This window comes from Vombatus ursinus, unplaced genomic scaffold, assembly GCF_900497805.2.
Source record: "Vombatus ursinus unplaced genomic scaffold, bare-nosed wombat genome assembly UNPS02008961.1, whole genome shotgun sequence".
Classification (NCBI taxonomy): domain Eukaryota; kingdom Metazoa; phylum Chordata; class Mammalia; order Diprotodontia; family Vombatidae; genus Vombatus; species Vombatus ursinus.
The window spans coordinates 10,953,789-10,971,627 of record NW_020948739.1 but is presented as its reverse complement, the minus strand read 5'-3'; the positions used below and the strand labels follow the sequence as shown (position 1 = coordinate 10,971,627).

At 32.9% G+C, this 17,839-nt stretch overlaps 1 protein-coding gene across 34 annotated transcripts in view; it reads right to left on the bottom strand.

Annotated features, from left to right (window-relative positions):
- The window catches only part of RIMS2 (regulating synaptic membrane exocytosis 2), an 850,283-nt gene that overhangs the window by 232,182 nt on the left and 600,262 nt on the right, over positions 1 to 17,839 (bottom strand). For 7 of the 34 annotated variants that reach the window (XM_027849890.1, XM_027849896.1, XM_027849889.1 and 4 more), the window contains one exon: positions 12,253 to 12,285. The exons of 23 other annotated variants lie outside the window; for them this stretch is intronic. In XM_027849890.1, coding sequence (XP_027705691.1) covers positions 12,253 to 12,285 — 33 coding nt within the window. Of the gene's footprint in view, positions 1 to 12,252; positions 12,295 to 17,839 lie in introns of all 34 variants that reach the window. 4 more of the 34 variants (XM_027849888.1, XM_027849907.1, XM_027849894.1 and 1 more) reach the window with 2 other exon arrangements.

Genomic DNA, 17,839 nt, shown 5'->3' with positions numbered 1-17,839 from the left:
CCTTGTAATTATGAGCAAGTCACTTAATCCCTCTGAATCTCAGATTCCTTATCTCTAAGATGGCATAATATTTTATTTAAGAAAAACACTGCACACCTCAAAGTGTTTATATATTTTATTTGTTAGTTCTTATTATTCCTCCTCTTATTCTGCCCCTTCTAATTCACAGTGGAAGGATTTGGATAGGGAGACACTGGACTAGCTGGCATACTAATTGAATGTTTTATCACTGAAAGATTGATTATATGAACTAGAGGCCAGACTGGAGATTGGGAAGAGTGGACTGAACTAAGGAAGACTATCTTTTATATTCTTCAAAATAAGGTATTTTAATTCAGGCATCAGCATCTTAAAAGATGATGCCAGTATCTTAGGAAAAATTATAAAGTAGGCTAAGTTTGTTTTTGTTGTCTTTTTAAACTCTTCTTAAAATTTTTCATACCTTTCCTCTAAGACACTTTCCTAAATCTCCTGACTCATCAAGGCCAGCCCCAGTAGTCCAAAATGTCCATTTTCTCAACTCTAAAGCTAGCTCAAATTAGCTTATTAAATTCATGCTAAGGTAAAATTGAAGTTTAATGCTCCTGGGGAAATTCATATTTTTTTTAAATTTTTAGGCATTTGGGGTTAAGTGACTTGCCCAGGGTCACACAACTAGTAAGTGTCAAGTGGTTGGTCTGAGGCCAGATTTGAACTCAGGTCCTCTATGACTTTAGGGCTGTACCACCTAGCTGCCCCAGGAAATTTGTATTTTTAAAGGAGTATTATGTTATCACAAAGGAATTGCTAAATGGCAGAAAGTGTGTGCGGGGGAGATATTTTAGAGCATCTGACTTCTTGAGTTCCTTTCCTACACTGGCCACTAACCATTCCATTCCCATTCTCATGCCTGAATTTACTCCCATATCCACATCACACACAAACATTCTTTCTCCCTTTATTGCTAGACATGATAAGCATGAAATACCACTACAAAAATAAAACTGAATACATTTTAACTGAAAGCAAATGACTAGTTAACAATGTGGGTTTTAGTTCATAATAATAAGCTGTTTATTCAAGGGTTAGATCAAGAGTCAAAATCACTGTTACCCTCCCTTATTAACTCCTGAAAGCCTAGAAAATATCACCCCAGGAAAAATCCTGGAACACCTGAACCAGAAGAAAGATGGGGTACAGCAGTCCAGTAGCCCAGGTAGCTTGAGGGATGAACTGGAAAGGCCTCTCTTACCCTGGGGGGAGGGGAGCAGTATAGAATGAGAGGCATCCCAGCAAGCTAGAGGAAAGACCCACCTCAGCATACCAGGAGGAGATCCTGAAGCCCAGGTAGTAGAGCAGGCAAACACCAGCACCTGGACCCCTGAGTGGGGGGTCTGTGAGTGGGAACTGGTGGAAACCAGCTCGGAAAACCACCAGGTGCCTCGCCATTCTGCAGCAACTGGCTCTCCCAGTGCCTCAGCAAAACTAAGGGAAGCAGTGCTCCAAGGGGCCCCAGGTGGATAAACACCCTATAACATCCATCTGAAAGGAGTTGAAGAAAGCAAAAGGAAGGAAAGGCCTGGCTGAGCAGGAAATCTCCAAGAGCCACACTAACCAATCCTACCCCTGGAGTTCCAGTGTTGCTGATTCCAGCCCAACACCAGGTAAGCTGCCAGAATCCTATGGCCTCCAACTGCCAACATTGGAGGCCCCAGCACACAAAGCCAGTGACCAGGCCCCAGGCTCCCAAAACAAGAAGCTTGGGTCACTGCCCTTTGCTCCCCAGCAGGAGAACCCAATCTCTTTAAAGGCCAGGAAATAAGCAAACACCATGAGCAAAAAGAAACGTACGATAGATTCTTATTATGGGAAGAGTGAAGAGCAAGGCAGAAATTCTGAAGAGGACAACATTGTCAACAAACCCACATCTGGAACCTCAAAAGGGAATATGAACTGGTCTGAAGCCCAAAAAACCTTCTTAGAGGAGCTCAAGAAGTATTTTAAAAGTCAAATGAGAAAGGTAGAAGAAAAAATGGGAAAATAAATGAGAGGTATGCAAGAGAGAGTCAATAGTTTAGAAAAGGAAGGACAAAAATTAACTGGAGAAAACAAGCCCTTAAAAAATACAATTGGCCAACTGGAAAAAAAGTACACCAAAGAAAACAAGTCCCTAAAAAATACAATTGGCCAAATGAGGAAGGAGGTACAAAATCTAATAGAAGAAAACAATTTGTTAAAAATTAGAATTGAGCAAATGGAAGCTAATGACTCTGTGAGAGAGCAAGAATCAGTCAAACAAAAACAAAAGAATGAAAAAATAGATGAAAATGTAAAATATCTCATTGGTAAAACAACTGATCTGGAAAATCAATCCAGGAGAGACAATTTAAAAATTATTGGTCTATCTGAAAATCAAGATGAAAAAAAGAGACTGGACACTATCTTTCAGTAAATCACAAAGGAAAACTGCCCTGAGGTCCTGGAACCAGAGGATAAAATAGCCACAGAAAGAATCCACTCATCACCTCCTGAAAGAGATCCCAAATTAAAAACACCAAGGAACATAGTAGCCAAATTCCAAAATTACCAGGTCAAAGAGAAAATATTGCAAGCAGCCAGAAAGAAATAATTTAAATATCATGGAACCAGTCAGGATTACACAGGACCTTGCAGCTTCTACATTAAAAGACCATAGGGTGTGGAATATGATTTTCCATAAAGCAAAGGAGCTTGGATTACAACCAAGGATCAACTACCCAGCGAAAATGAGCATGATCTTTCGGGGAGGAGATGGATATTCAATGAATTAGGGAACTTCCATACCTTCCTGATAAAAAGGCCAGAGCTCAACAGAAAATTTGATCTTCAAATAGAAGACTCAAGAGAGACATAAAAAGGTAAATGAGACAGAAAGAAACAACATGTTATTAATAAGGGCAAACTGTTTTACATCCCTACAAGGGAAGATGACACTTGTAACTCTTGAGAACTGTATTGTTATTACACCATGTTAAAGGGGTGGGAATAAATTGACTTTGATGTAATGACGGAAAAAAATCTAATCAAGTGGGTTAAATGGATTCAATTAAGTGAATTAATCTGATCTAAGTAAGAAAATGTACTGAGAGAAAAGGAAAGGAGGAGGCAGACAAGAGTAAATTACATCACAGGAAAATGCACAAAAACCTATTACAGCAGAGGGAAAGAAGGAAGGGAGATTGTTTGAACCTTACTCTCATCAGATTTGGCTCAAGAAGGGAATAACATAATCAGTTAGGTATAGAAATCTAACATGCCCTAGAGGCAGTAGGAAGGAAAAGGGGAAAGAAAAGGGAGAGGGCTAATAGAAGGGAGTTGGGACTGAGGGGGGCAGTGGTCAAAGGCAAAAAAGCATAAACGGGGTGGGGAGAAGGATGGAGAGAAAGACGCAGATAGTAATCATAATTGTGAATGTGATATATGAATGCAATGGAATGCTATTGTGCTATAAGAAATGATGAACAGGCAGACTTCAGATAAACCTGGAAAGACTTGTATGTTTTGATGCTGAGTGAAGTGAACAGTACCAGGAGAACGTTGTACACAGTAACAGCCACATTATAGACTTAACCCCTCTCAGCTATACAAGGATCTAGGATGTCTCCAAAGGCCTTATGATGGAAGGTGCTATCCACATCCAAAGAAAGAACTATGGAGTTTGAATGCAGATTGAAGCATACTATATGCCATTTTTTTTCTTCTGTTGTGTTTTATTTCCTCTTTCTGGTGGTTCCTCCTATTGGTTCTAATTCTTACTTACAACATCACTAATGTGAAAATGTGTTTAATAGGAATGTATATGTATAGCCTATATTGGATTGCACATCATCTTGGGGAGGGAGGTGGAGAGGGAGGGGGAGAAAAATTTAAAACTCTAAAGCTTATGGAAGTGATTGTTGATAATTCAAAATAAATTAATAAACTATTTTGAAAAAAAAGAAAACAAAGGAATAACAGTAAAAATTAGTTTGAGTCTATCCTTTCCATGTACCAATATGCACATATGGGATAGTATGTCCAAAGTTTTTAGTGGGGATGTTTTGTATAATACCTTAATAAATACCCTTTTCTAAAAGTGAAAAAAAAAGAGTCAAAATCGGTATCACATTAAAAGAATAGAAATGAGAATAAGATACATTGCGAAGAAAGCAACTTCAACTTGACCTATTCATTTATATGAGCTGCTTACACTCCAAAATGGGAAATGGATAAAGGAACAAACACCACTTACCAAGATTATCACCACTTAACCCAGAAAATGTAACCAAAGTGAAATTAACCACAATGAAGCCAAAAGAGCTTAGAAACTGCATCAGCCAATAAATAATAAATTTCCTTCTCAATCACAGAAATATGGCAGCCAAGTCCTACAGAGATTTAGAATAGGAACTTGTTTATTCAATCACATGAAGGAAAGGAAGATGATAAGGTAACATCACAAAATCAGGAGAAGCAGTGGGTGGGGGGGGGGAGTTTACAGGCAGTTTGGTGAGAATTCAAATTATACCAAATCATCCTGAGAACTTTGAATAAAAAAATTGGAAGGAAGAGAAGAAGTAAATATTTCATCAACAAACTATTATCTTTATCAGTGACCACAGTCCTTAGTGTGCTGGCTGAGGAAGCAGAGATCCACAAAAGGGAACAGAGGCAAGAATGGCAAGTGAACTAGACCAAGAACCCAGAAGACATCTAAACTAGAGGTAATACAAATTGGAGGGTGCTGATGGATCAATTCTAAAGATATCTAAAAGCAAAGAAGATGCAAAATTCTTAGAGAAAATCATGAATATTATTACATTAAAAAGACAATAAAGATAATATCAGTGGCTATTGACTCATGTGACTACTTTCCCATCTCTATAAAATTATGATGAGAATAATCTAAACACATATCGAGACCATTCTTGATGAAGGTATGAGAAAGGACCAGGCAAGTCTTTCACAAATTATATCCTCCAAAGGGTCACATAATTACAGTTATACAATTGAGTGAGAGATGCACATAATGCAAGATTCCATTAAGCTTGCTTTTTATTGATTATCACAAAACATTGATTTAGTAGAACAAAATGCTATTTTAAGTGTTCTCCAACAAGGTGTCTCAATATGTATATATTAAAATCACACAAGATTCCTTGAAAAATATATCTAACCTTGTGCAAAGTCCCTGCAATTGTTAATATCAACAGAGGCTTTAAAGAGGGAGAAATATGCTCACCAGGTATTTGCCACTCTGAGGAAAGATGTCTAGCACAGGGTCCAAACGAAAAAGTGATTTTTCTATAAGATATGATTCACAACAGAGTGGTTATGTGGGTTGAAAGTGAAGAGTCAAGCTTACAAGTTGCAAGTGTTGGTGACTGAGACAATAGTGGTGCCTTTGGACAGTAATAGAGGAATTTGGAAGAGGGAATTGTTTCAAAGGTAAAGATAATAAGTTCTATTTTGAACATATTGAGTTTGAGATTCCTAAACACCCAACTCAAAATATCCAAAAGGCAGCTGTTGATATGCGACTGTAGCTCAAGAGAGAGATACAAGATACATAGATCTGAGAATCATCTGCATAGAGATGATATTTGAACCCAAGGGAATTGATAAAAATCACCAAGCAGGATAGTACAAAGGAAAAAGAGAAAAAGGCCCAGGATAGAGCCTTGGGTTAGTGGATGTGGCCTGGTGGAAAACCCAGCAAAGGAGACTAAGAAAGAGCAGTCAAGTAGGAGAATCAAGAAAAAAGTGTCACGAAAACCTAGAAAGTAGAGGATATGAAGGAGAGAATGTCAAAGACTGTAGACAGGTGAAAAGAATGAAAAATGAGAAAAAGTAGCATTGGATTTGGCGATTAATATGTAATATTGATTGTATTGGTGACCATCGTTGGGATCTGAGATCACTAGTGACTTTAGAAAACATTAGTTCAGAAGTCATGCTTCAGAGTGTTTAAAACTGGATAAGGGGAAATAAAGTGAAGGCATGTAATGGAGTTTTTTCAAGGAATTTAGCTGAAAAGGGGAGGGAAGACATAGGATAATAGCTAGAAGGGATGGTAGTATTAAGGAAGAGTATTTTTTTCTGAAGATAAGACATGGGTATGTTTGTAGGCTACAGGGGAAAAGACTTCAGATCATGACAGATTGAAAATTAGTGAGAGTGGGGATGATGGTAGTGGAAATTTGCTGGAGAAAAGAGGAAGGGGTAAAATGAAGGGTTTATGTAGAGGGATTTATCTTGACAAGGAGGAGGGCAACTTCTTCATGCAAGACAGGGGTAAAGGAAGAAATAGTGTCTATGTAATGTGAGAAGAGGAATTTATTTAATAGCATCCAATTTCTTCCCAAAAACAAAGGCCCATATTTTTATTAATATTATTCTGGTGATGCTGTATTACTGTAAATGATAGAATACCACAGTCACCAAAAATACTTAGGTTGACATTAATAAAAAGGCAATGAAGACATGTGAGTAGGTTGAAATACATTTTCAACAAAGAATTGCACAAGAGAAGCAACATATATTGGATATCATTACAGAAAACTAGAAAACAAGGTGACCTGGTTATGTGGGAAAGTAAGTGATAAATGAAGCAGTCCAAAGTCCATGAAGTCTACTAGTATATACTCAATGTCAAGAGATCTGGTAGGTCACAAGGAAGTTCAGTGGACCCTCTATGAAGAATGTATGGAAGAACAAGAGTTGTACATGATGAAAGGGCATCCTGTGCCCTTTGTTGTCTGAATAACTGAAAGGAGTATATACAGATACATTTAAGTATTCAAAGAATTTTGATTAATGGGGTGATGTAAACCTGGAGGACAGTTTCTAGCAGTATACTAAAAGACTCTGTCCTCAGTTCTGTCATATTTAACATTTTTTAGTAATTATTTAGGTGAATATATTACATTTGAAGATGTCAGGGAGCTGAGAACAGCTACATATGTAATAACATAGAATAAACTGGATTAGAGATGGAAGGTAGCTCAGAGATCATCTAGTCCAAATGAAAAATTCTCCTACCAATACCTACATCTGAAGACCTCCTATAACAGAGAACTGAGGTAGCCCATTGCATTTTGAGACAGTACTGTTAGGAAGTGTTATTTCCCCCTCAGTTATCAAGCTGGATTTGGCCACTTGGAAATAGCTATTATATCACTCCAAAGTCTTCTCTTCTGTAGCTTAATTCCACCTCCTACAGCTAGTACTTATTCTGCTTGCCCCTATTTTTCCTCCCCTTCATTTCATGGCCTGACACATGGTTGTTTCTTATGTGTTTATTACTCAAAAAGAGTCTTATTCTGATAACTCTCAATTCATTAGTAAGGAGGGAACCCTGGCTTCAAGTTCTGGCAGGTCCCATTCATCTGGAAAAAATTCAAATGACAGTCCACTGATAAAACTATATGTATGTTATCTGAGGTACAATCAAATTGTAGAGAAGTCTATTACCAGAAAGATGGCTTTCCTGTCCCCCACCCCATTACAGTAAGTCATGAAGACCATATATTGCATGTATGGGTTATAATCTGCATTATTTGAGTAAATAACCACACTAATGAAACAATGAATTCTTGAAGTATTGAATAAAGAATTTCTGTCTTCTCTACCTCTGTATGACCATAAGGTTTTAAAAACTAAGTTATTCACATTCATGTAAGCACGATTCACTATTTGCTACATGCACCTGTAGATAGTTACAAAACATCTGATGACTTGTGGTCTTAAAGTCATTCTCTTCCAATTCAAATAATTCTATTAAATTAGGCCATTAATTCATCCAAACTAGTTTTCACAATTCCATTTTAATCTCTGTTTATCCTCTTTGTTTACTATCATGGAAACCCTACTGTTAAAATGAAACCTCATTTCTCAGAAGAAAAAAAAAATCACAGCATCAAGTACTAATTCTTTTCTTTTCAATTTTTTATTGCCCCAGTTTAATCCTATATTTCTTTTGTTTCTGAAATTAACATTTCCTTTCATTTTCTAAATTTAGTTTCTACTTAATTCACATCTGTTTTCAAAAACCCTTTCCCATATTTTACCCACTTCTTTTTTCTTATCTTATTAATATTTCTATATTTCCCATATCTAAAAAATACTATCACCCAGGTCTTTGTTACATTCTGAACCTAAGACTTTCTTCATAAATCCACAATACTAATTCCTTCTTATAGTTACTTCTTTTCTTTATTACATCTTGTCTTAAGGAAGACTTTCTAATAGTTTTCCATAAACAAATTAACCAAACTTAAAATAATCTACCTCAAATATCATCATATACTTAATAAGGAATGAAAAACTTAAAATTAATTCCTGTAGATTTCACATCTGTAAATTCCCAATTTTCCCAAATATCAGCATTTTAAATAACATAATTTTTAATTTTCAAAAAACTACTAGAAAAATAATACCTCTTGATAAACATTTATTGGAAAATTTTCACTTGACTAAGTATATTTTAGTTAAATATATGCAAAGTAAAGGTAAATTGAATACATAATATTGTGATTTATTTTATGTACATATATGCAAAGCATAATCTTATATGTACCTGTATGTATTTGCTAACAATAAAGCCTAAAAATATAAAAGGCATGCAACAAAGCAACACATTAGTGGCTAGATTAATAACCTCCCTTATCCTAGTCTTCTTAATTATTATAGTGAAATAAATAATTTCATAACACAAATATAATCCTATCAGGTGTAATTCCTTCCTTACAGGTTGTGTTATATCAGGCTTTTACTATATGTTCCTATGTTACAGGGACATAATTTGACCAAAGGCTATAAATAAATGTGTGTAATGATTTGTTGTTGTTTCATTTCAGTCATTTTGAACTCTTTGTGACCCCTTTGGAGTCTTCTTGGCAAAGATACTGGAGTGGTTTGCTATTTCCTTCTCTGGGTCATTTGTGTAGATGAGAAACCTGGGTTAAGTGACTTGCCCCAGGGTCACAGAGCTAGTAAATGTCTCAGGTCAGATTTGAACTCAGGAAGATGAGTCTTCCTGACTGCAGGTCTGACAGCCATACTGTAACAGGATTCCATTGTATTTAGCATTAATAGTTTCTGTTATGGATCTCATTTCACTTTCAAGTAGAAAGAAAAAAAATCTATATCATTTAAATATTGAGCCCCTAGCCTGCTTTTTATGATAATTATTGGGGAGAAATACATATCCCATTAAAATTTTTAGAAAACAAAGTAAATACAGATTCCAATTCTGTTTTTTTATTGTATGCATGACTATTTTTCTAAGAATAGTTTTGAGGCAAACATTTGTATTTGGCTTTCACTTATTCATTAACTGTTTTTAAATGCAGCCAAGCCATGAAGTTACCTAAATTTGGTGCATCATTTTTTCTTTAAATAATATAACTCATATGCATGACAATAAAAATAACTGACTACTGTTTACTAAGAAATAGCCTTATCAAATTGAACAAATTAGATGAAAATTAAAAACCTTAATGGGTTCTCCACCAAGAAATATTACAATATGAAACAAATTTTACTTTTAAAATTATGTGAATAGCTTTATATTCAGAATTGACATTGAGGAATGTTTATAAAAGACATAAAGAATGGTTGGTTTATAGCAATAGTTCTCAAATTATTGGTCTCAGAATCCCTTACACTCTTAAAAATTAATAAGGAGCTTTTGTGTATGGGTTATATTGATCATTATTTACTGTATTAAAAATTAAAATGACTTAGTATTATTATGAAAATACTTTTGACCTCACCCTGACAGGGTGATGAGGACTCCTTGTTGGTCTCTGGATCATACTTTGAGAAACACTGGTTTATAGGTTGCCTGGAGGGTGACACAGTGTGAGGGATATTAGAAAGGACATAGTATGCTAGATCTTTGTTTTCTCCTGGTTCACAGTGACATAGATAAGAGTGTTATTGAAAAGAAGGGAGGGAGAATATGCAATTTCCTCCTAATGAGTGGAAATCTTATAGGTCTTTAAAGAATAACATTTCAGGAGGCACCTAGGTGGTCAGTGGATAGAGCACCAGCCCCGAACTCAGGAGGACCTGAGTTGAAATACACCCTCAGACCAAACACTTGACACTTACAAGCTGTGTGACCCTGGGCAAGTCATTTAATCCCAATCGCCAAAAAAATGACATTTCAGTTTCCTAACTTTAAAGGTCCGTGCTCATTACATTTGGACCCTTACTGCACAACCAGATATAACGCAAATCAAAATAATTTGACAAATAGCCTTTAAAAATAACTTGTTCACTTTGTTAAGTGAAAGACGACAAAAAGGAGAGTCCAATGAATATTTACAGAACCATAACATCTAGACCTTCCACTAAATTAACTTCTTCAAACTTCTCAGTTTCAAGAGCACTAAAATCTCCTTAGTTATTTAGGTTTACAATCTCAGAATCATATTTGATTCCTCTCTCTTTCATAACCTATATCTAAATTACATGTCATTTTCTGTCAATTCTATACACCCGAAATTTCTGGCATCTGTCCCCTTCTCTTTACTCAAATGGGTAATACCTTAGTTCTAATAGTAACCACTTGGATGAACTATTTTGATAAGCTCCCAATCAGTCTCTCTAATTCCAGTTCTTCTACTCTCTATCTATATCGTCATACACTCATCAAAATAACCTACCTTAGGCATGAGTTTTACCATGTCCTACTCTAGGCTCAAAAATCATCAGTGTTTTTCTACTGCTTTCATGATTCAATACTTCTTGCCTTCATATTTAAAGCTTTTGACAATCTGGCTCCAATCAAACATTCCAACTTTATTCCCTATTATTTTTCTTTATAAATTCTGTATCTGGCCTATCTAGATTATCATGCTATTTCCCAAAATCAGTATTATATATCATACCACCATTCATTACAGATTCATTACATCACATTCTGTTGGGTGGAGAAACAAACTCCAACTACTTCACAATTTTACCTAGTACCCTCTTTTTTTTCTTCCATTGTGTCCTTCCTTCTCTTATTTCTAGTTCATTGTAGTAAAATATGTTTTTCTCACATGCTTCCCTATTTTCCTATCCCCTCTTATTTACTCCTTCCTCCTTTTCTCTTTGACTTTCCACAGCATTTGTCATTGCTAAGCATATTATTTTTTAAATACTTAGTTTTAGGCTTCCTAATGGATCCTCTGCCTCCAGCCAAATCCTTTTCCTATTTTCTATATGTCACAGTCATATTCACATGCCTAAAAAAGACTATTTTCATCATGTCACTCCTTTCTAACCAAATCTTCAATGGCTTCGCATTATTACAGAATCAAATTCAAAATCATTCTCAAATTCAGTCAAACATACTCGGGATTCACTTAAACTGTACAAAGCTATGTGAACATTGTATAAGAGATCTCCATGTCTTTATTGTCCCAAAATTCACCTGTTCATTTCTTCTTTTCATTTTTTTTCTCCCATCTGGAATGACTTCTTATTGTTCTAAGCACACCAGTCCTGAAAGCCCAGTTCAAGTGGTATCTCTTCTATTTTACCTGACTATATTCTAGCTAACATGGAATACATTCCTCTCAAATTCTCACATAGTATTTCCTATTTGCACTTAATTTAACACTTAATCATTTTACATGTAATATTGTTTTGTATTTCATATGTGCATATCTTATCTCACCAGTGAGCTTAAATTCTCTGAGAATAAGAGGCTATGTTTTATGCTTTTTTTTCTTGGTCACACTTAAGGATACTGTTTCGTATATAAGAGGTGCTCAATAAATACTTTGGGAATTGAAACAAGGATTTTACATTGTAAAATGCTGCTTATAAGTTCAATGGGCAAAAAAAAATATTAATGATCACTTGTTAATTAAAGGCAGCAACTATATTTTACTCTAAATTATCTAGTTTGTATCTATTTTGTATATATCTATATGTCCACATGTAGTATCTCCTCATTAGATCATAAATTCTTTTAGGGCAGAGGCTCTTTTACCTTTTTATCATTTTTTATTCAGTGCCTTTGGCCACTTAAAAGGCTGTAAAGTATGTAAGTGAATCTATTTTTTAAATAACATAAATATGACTGATTCAACTTGACGTTAGGTAAATATTTTTTAATAAACATCTAAAATTAAAATCTGAATGACTGCATTTGATTATATTGTAAACAAACAGCAAACTGTGAAATGATTTATGATAAAATCTTAAGGAAAAGAAAAATGAAAAAGTAAGAATAAAGCAGTAGAAGAGACAGACCTGAATTTCTTCTCCTTGTTGAATCCACTTCTTCTGTGATCACATCGTGTAATGGACAGACATAGACAAAGGAGATGGGCGTGAGTGGATGTACTCAGAAGGTAAAAATTGACACTGAGGGAAAGGGCCAAAAATCGTTTTGCCAGAGAAGCCTGTGCACAGTTGTGAGGAAGAGATAATCAAGTAGACACAAAGAGGAATAGGAAAGAACTGATATAGAATTGATTAAACTATTGCATGTTAGAAGAATTAGAAAGATAGAGTTAGTGTAGGAAATAGAGTATCCATATTTTACAATTCTGAATAACCAATCCTGACATTGAAGCTGAGGAGAGACACCATTAGTACAAAAGACTGTTACCAGAGATTACTAGTCTGTTCAAAATGTTGCTATTTCAAAAGGAATGTACTCTTGTATCTGTGAGTCATTTATTTATTGATTGATGACTGCTGAAAGTAAAGAATTTATATTATCACTGCCAACATCACTAACAGCCTAAACAAGGCCTTATAATTTTTCTCCATTTTTTTGTTTCACTGAATTAACTTGTACACAAATGAAAATTCAGAATAATGGATCAATCGATCAATTTAATACAAACAATTCTTATCATGACAATACTATAGAGCAATGAATATATCCCAATGCAAATATATTTAATTTAAATCACATTTAAATTTATAGATAACCTTCAAATTAAAGAAAAGATCTTTCATTATTTTTGAAAGTCAAAATATACAGGGAGTAACAGTTTTATCACAATATTTACAATAAAACAAACATGTAGATAAGATGTGTTTTCTGGAGAGTATCTTTTTTTGATAGTTAAGAAGGCATCAAGAGATTTAACTAATATGTCTGAAAGTATGAAAAATCCTATCAAACTGAGCATCTAGAGATGCTCTTTTACCAGAACTAAAAAATTGGCACTAGAATATTTGAACAAAAGAAAAAAAAATCAAAACCAAAACCCTCAAATGATAATTGCTGTATCATTAGGGCAGGTAGGTGCTACATCATTTCATCAAAGAATTCACAATTCAGTTCTGTGTTACATAATTTTCATAAGTATTATGGAAAATGCATCTTTAGAATTCAATGTACTCAAATCACAGCAACTGAGAGTACTGAATCATTCCAATAACCAAGCTATCACTCATCATTGAATAGTGAGGAATGTAAAAATTCCATTAGAAGAAAATAACAAGTATTCAAATACAAAATTATAAAAGATAAATCCTATTGTTAATTACAAAAATTAAATATGTATTAATATATACTGATAATTAGAAGGTTCATTATGCTACTATGCAAACTTTATTCAAAACCAGTAACAAAAGTCTCTCTATACCCTACTACTCTTCACCTATGTCCACAGAGACTAATAAGAGCAGAGCCCCAGGAAAAGCATATTCTTATAGAATTATGTACAGACTCTATACATCAAAAGTAAAAGTATATTATCTTCTCTTACCCATCCCCAAAAAGATAAAAAAGTAAAAATCACAATATTAATGCAACTGTATTAAATCTGAATTCATAAAGTATTTTATTTTAAATATGTAATGTGAAAATTTGTTTATGCATCATGCCGACAAAGTGAAGAAATACTTTTTCACAAATGTTAAAATGAATTATTTCTATCAAATAATACACATATTTAAATAAGTTGTAACTCAAGGAAAGAAACTTCATTATGTATGAAAAAATCTAGAAAATGTTTAGATTAAACAAGATGGTTGCTCCACCAAGACTTCTGAATTACTTGTGTAATTTTATGTTACTACTGACACAAAATGATTTTTACCTATAGATAAAAGCAAGCTAAAAGCATTCATATATTTTCATACCCCTATTCATTAGGTAATTATAGTTAAATAGCCAAAGTAGAAATTAAATGACTTACCCAAGGTCATAAAATTAGTCAGTGGCAGAGCCAGAAATAGAGCTCAGGTCTCCTGATTACCCAGCCATTGCTCTCTCCACTAAACTCTACTTGACCCAATAAAAACATTTGAAACACAAAAGTCAAAACAAAGAGAAAAAAATTGTCTCTGATACATTATTACATTTTATGGTTTCATTGATTTAATTTAAAAAGCTCAAAAGAGATATATTCAAATAATAAACATTTCGATTACTAAAACCATGTGCTTATTCCTATAAGAAAACATGGAGATATTGTTTCTAGCATGTGGGCATATTCCTTAGCTACACTATTCTTTGATACTTCTTTAGGTTTAAGACAAGGCAAAATCTATACAACCAATTGAGAACAATGAAAAACTTTGACAAAGATCACAGTGCCAAACTATAAGCAATGCTAATTAATAATAAAGCTTTCAATCAAACATCTTTTTCATGTTACTATTTTTCCTGTTAGTAGAAAACATCAAGATCTTTAACAAAACCCCAGAAGTTATTAGACTAATGAAAATAATAGTGACACAATTTTTCTATAACTTTCTTGCCTTTATTTAAACCAAATAGTATTATAGCTTTATTTCCACTGTAAAGTAACAAAAACAACAAAACAAAACAAAAAAAAAACTTCTTGAATTATCATGAGATCCTCATGTCTGTAAGTCCTTTCTTATCAGGATTCATGTATTTGGAAAACTAGTAAGAATGTGTAAATGCTTATTTGCAAAAATTATTGTAATAAATTGTGTTTTCAGGGCCTAGTAAACCTAAAATGACCCTTACCTACACTTTTAATCTCATATTCAAAATTCTATCACTTTGCTGGCTGACCATCATCAAATAATCTCTATTTCAATGCTATGAGTAGGAACACGAGAACAGAAACTGAAGGAAGGTGCTAACTTATATCCCTCAAATCTTCCTTATCCATTAGCATGCTAGTGAAAGATCAATAAAGCTATACTGTCCATGGTTATGGTCCCAAAGCTGTTGCCATTGTAATTATACCATTCTTTTACACCTAAGTCCTTATAAGGAATTTGTAAATAAAATTTACATTATCTACAAACAAAAATTGATTATTTCTTAAGTTACACTGATTAGAAATATTTTTTCAAATTAAAAGCTCATAAAGAAATAATTTGTTCACTTATTGGCAATCTAGTAAGTGAGCAAATATTAAAGATAGCATTATCACATCATTATTAAAAGTTACATCAAATAAAGATATTTTTAAATAAAATATGCCAACATAAAATACTGACGAAATACATTGGTAGTTTAAACCTAATATACATATGATTTTTCTCTACCATCCATGTAATAAGTTAGGGACACTGTTATTCTTTCCTTAAATACATAAAGTCCATAGTGGAAGGAAAATTTTAAAATGACTTAATTTAAACCACTAATCCAGAGTGAGTCCTCATTTTAAATTAAGATTAAGAAAAAAAATAATCTGAAGATGTGTCCTTACAACAACAAAAAGATACATGAAATTCAACCCTATAGAGGCAACTGAAGATAGAAGTATTGACTAAGTAAGTGAAATGTTTTTATTTAATATGGTTGTGAACTAAAATTGAACATCTTTTGCATATAATCAAATATTATGTATTTCCTTAATAAAACATTCAAAATATTTTTAAAATTATTATAGAAAATACTGGATAAATAATTTGATTTTGCTAAATATATTCAGTGAAAAAGAAAGATAATTCTCAGGACCATAACATTCTTAATTTATACATAATATTGTGTCCAAGACCAAAAATAATTCCCTCTCCTCAAGATGACAAGTTACATTATTATTTATTTTTCAATTGAAATATATATGCATATGTATGCATATACATATATGACACATAGAGAGACAATAACTAGAATTATTGTTTTTAAAATTAGGTGTCCCTGACCCACATATCTATACATTTCTAAAATTTCTATTGAGTCAATGCAATGTTTGTTTGAAATACTATATAACATGTCCTCAGTTGCCATCATTTTTAACATGCACTCACTCATATTCTATTGTCTGATCAAATGTGTATGATTTAATATATGTCTCTGTATCTTGGAGTATTCTCTTATGTTATGAAATACGGATAACATATATTCAACATTAGCTTCTAAGAATAACCAAAATGGCCCACTCCAGGACCCTAAAGTTTGAGTATTTTGTTTAGGAAAGGACAATCCAAAAGAATAGTAAAATAAACACCTACAATAACATAAAGGTTGGCATAAAATCCAGAAAGTCCTAGAAAGTATAAATTATATATTTACTATTTTAGTCATGAAACTCATTCTTTTTTTTCTGCAACCATAAATTTCTTCAAAACTCCCTGATAATTCATTCAGAACTAATATTTATAATCATTTAAAACAATTACATTGACAATGGATAGAACTTGAGATTTATTCATGATATAAAAATTGTATGTATTTTATTATCACTTCTTTCTGTTGAGGTCTCCAGAGTAGAAATTCTGTGATTTAAAAATAATTATGAATATTTATCAGATATTGCTTTTCACGTACACATCTTTAAACTTGTTTCCTCCCAAGGGAACAAGTTTTTTATTACTCAATATTTTAAGTCTGATAAATCAAGCAATTTTGATGTTTGTTCAAAACATGTACTGGCTGGAGTTTAGAATCCATTAATTAATATTTTTAAAGTTAAGTATTACTAAATTTAAAAATTTAACTTTTTATGAAAAGTAACTTTAATATCAATGATTGTATGTCTTAGATCATATTTTGAAGCTACCTTATGAATGACAAACCTATAATTATTTTCAGATGAGAACAACTTGCAAATAAATAACTTGAATAAATAACAAATAAATAACTTAAAACTTGAAATTCCTATTAACTTATCTATAGAAACATGAGAGCATAGTATTTTTTCCTTCTGGTAAGGCAAGATTTGGCTTGACATAGAATGACAATTTTGGCATGGTATTTGGCATCAATTTAAAATTCAATAGGGTGGTTTGCCCTGTTTAAAACATTTACTTAGCTGCCTCTACAATTTTCTGTTTCAATTATGAATGAAGTTACTTTCTTCTACAATAATAACAGAGTAGGAGAGAACTTTAAAAAAATACAGCAATAAAACAACACTTTCTTACAATACCTTATTATCTTTCTCAAGACTGGATAAATTAAGACAAAAATCTACATCAGAATTTGACATTTAATTATATAATTTATACAATTATTAATGTATTATTAATATAATAATTATATAATATATAATTAATTTAATTATATATAAATTTATTATCAACACCTTTCTTAAAAAAGTGAATTGAATCTTTAAATGTCTAATAATTTATGTTTCTAAAGTGACAGAAATTTGTAGAGCCAATCCAATGAAATAAAATTCACAATCATTTTCTTAATCACTTTCCCTGTCAGATTAAGAATTACTCTCACAGGTAAAAAAACCTTAGTTTAAAAATGAAAGCTTCATTCTTTTGAAATTTACATTTAGAAGCTATAGTATGAGCTCTGCATTTAATTTATAGTTATAATGTAAGTAGTGGGAATGTGAGGACATTGAAACTAGAAAAATGCTCAAATTATATAAAATATTGGTGATGATAATAAGCCACATTTATATAATTGCTTTAGGGATTACAAAGTATTTTCCTC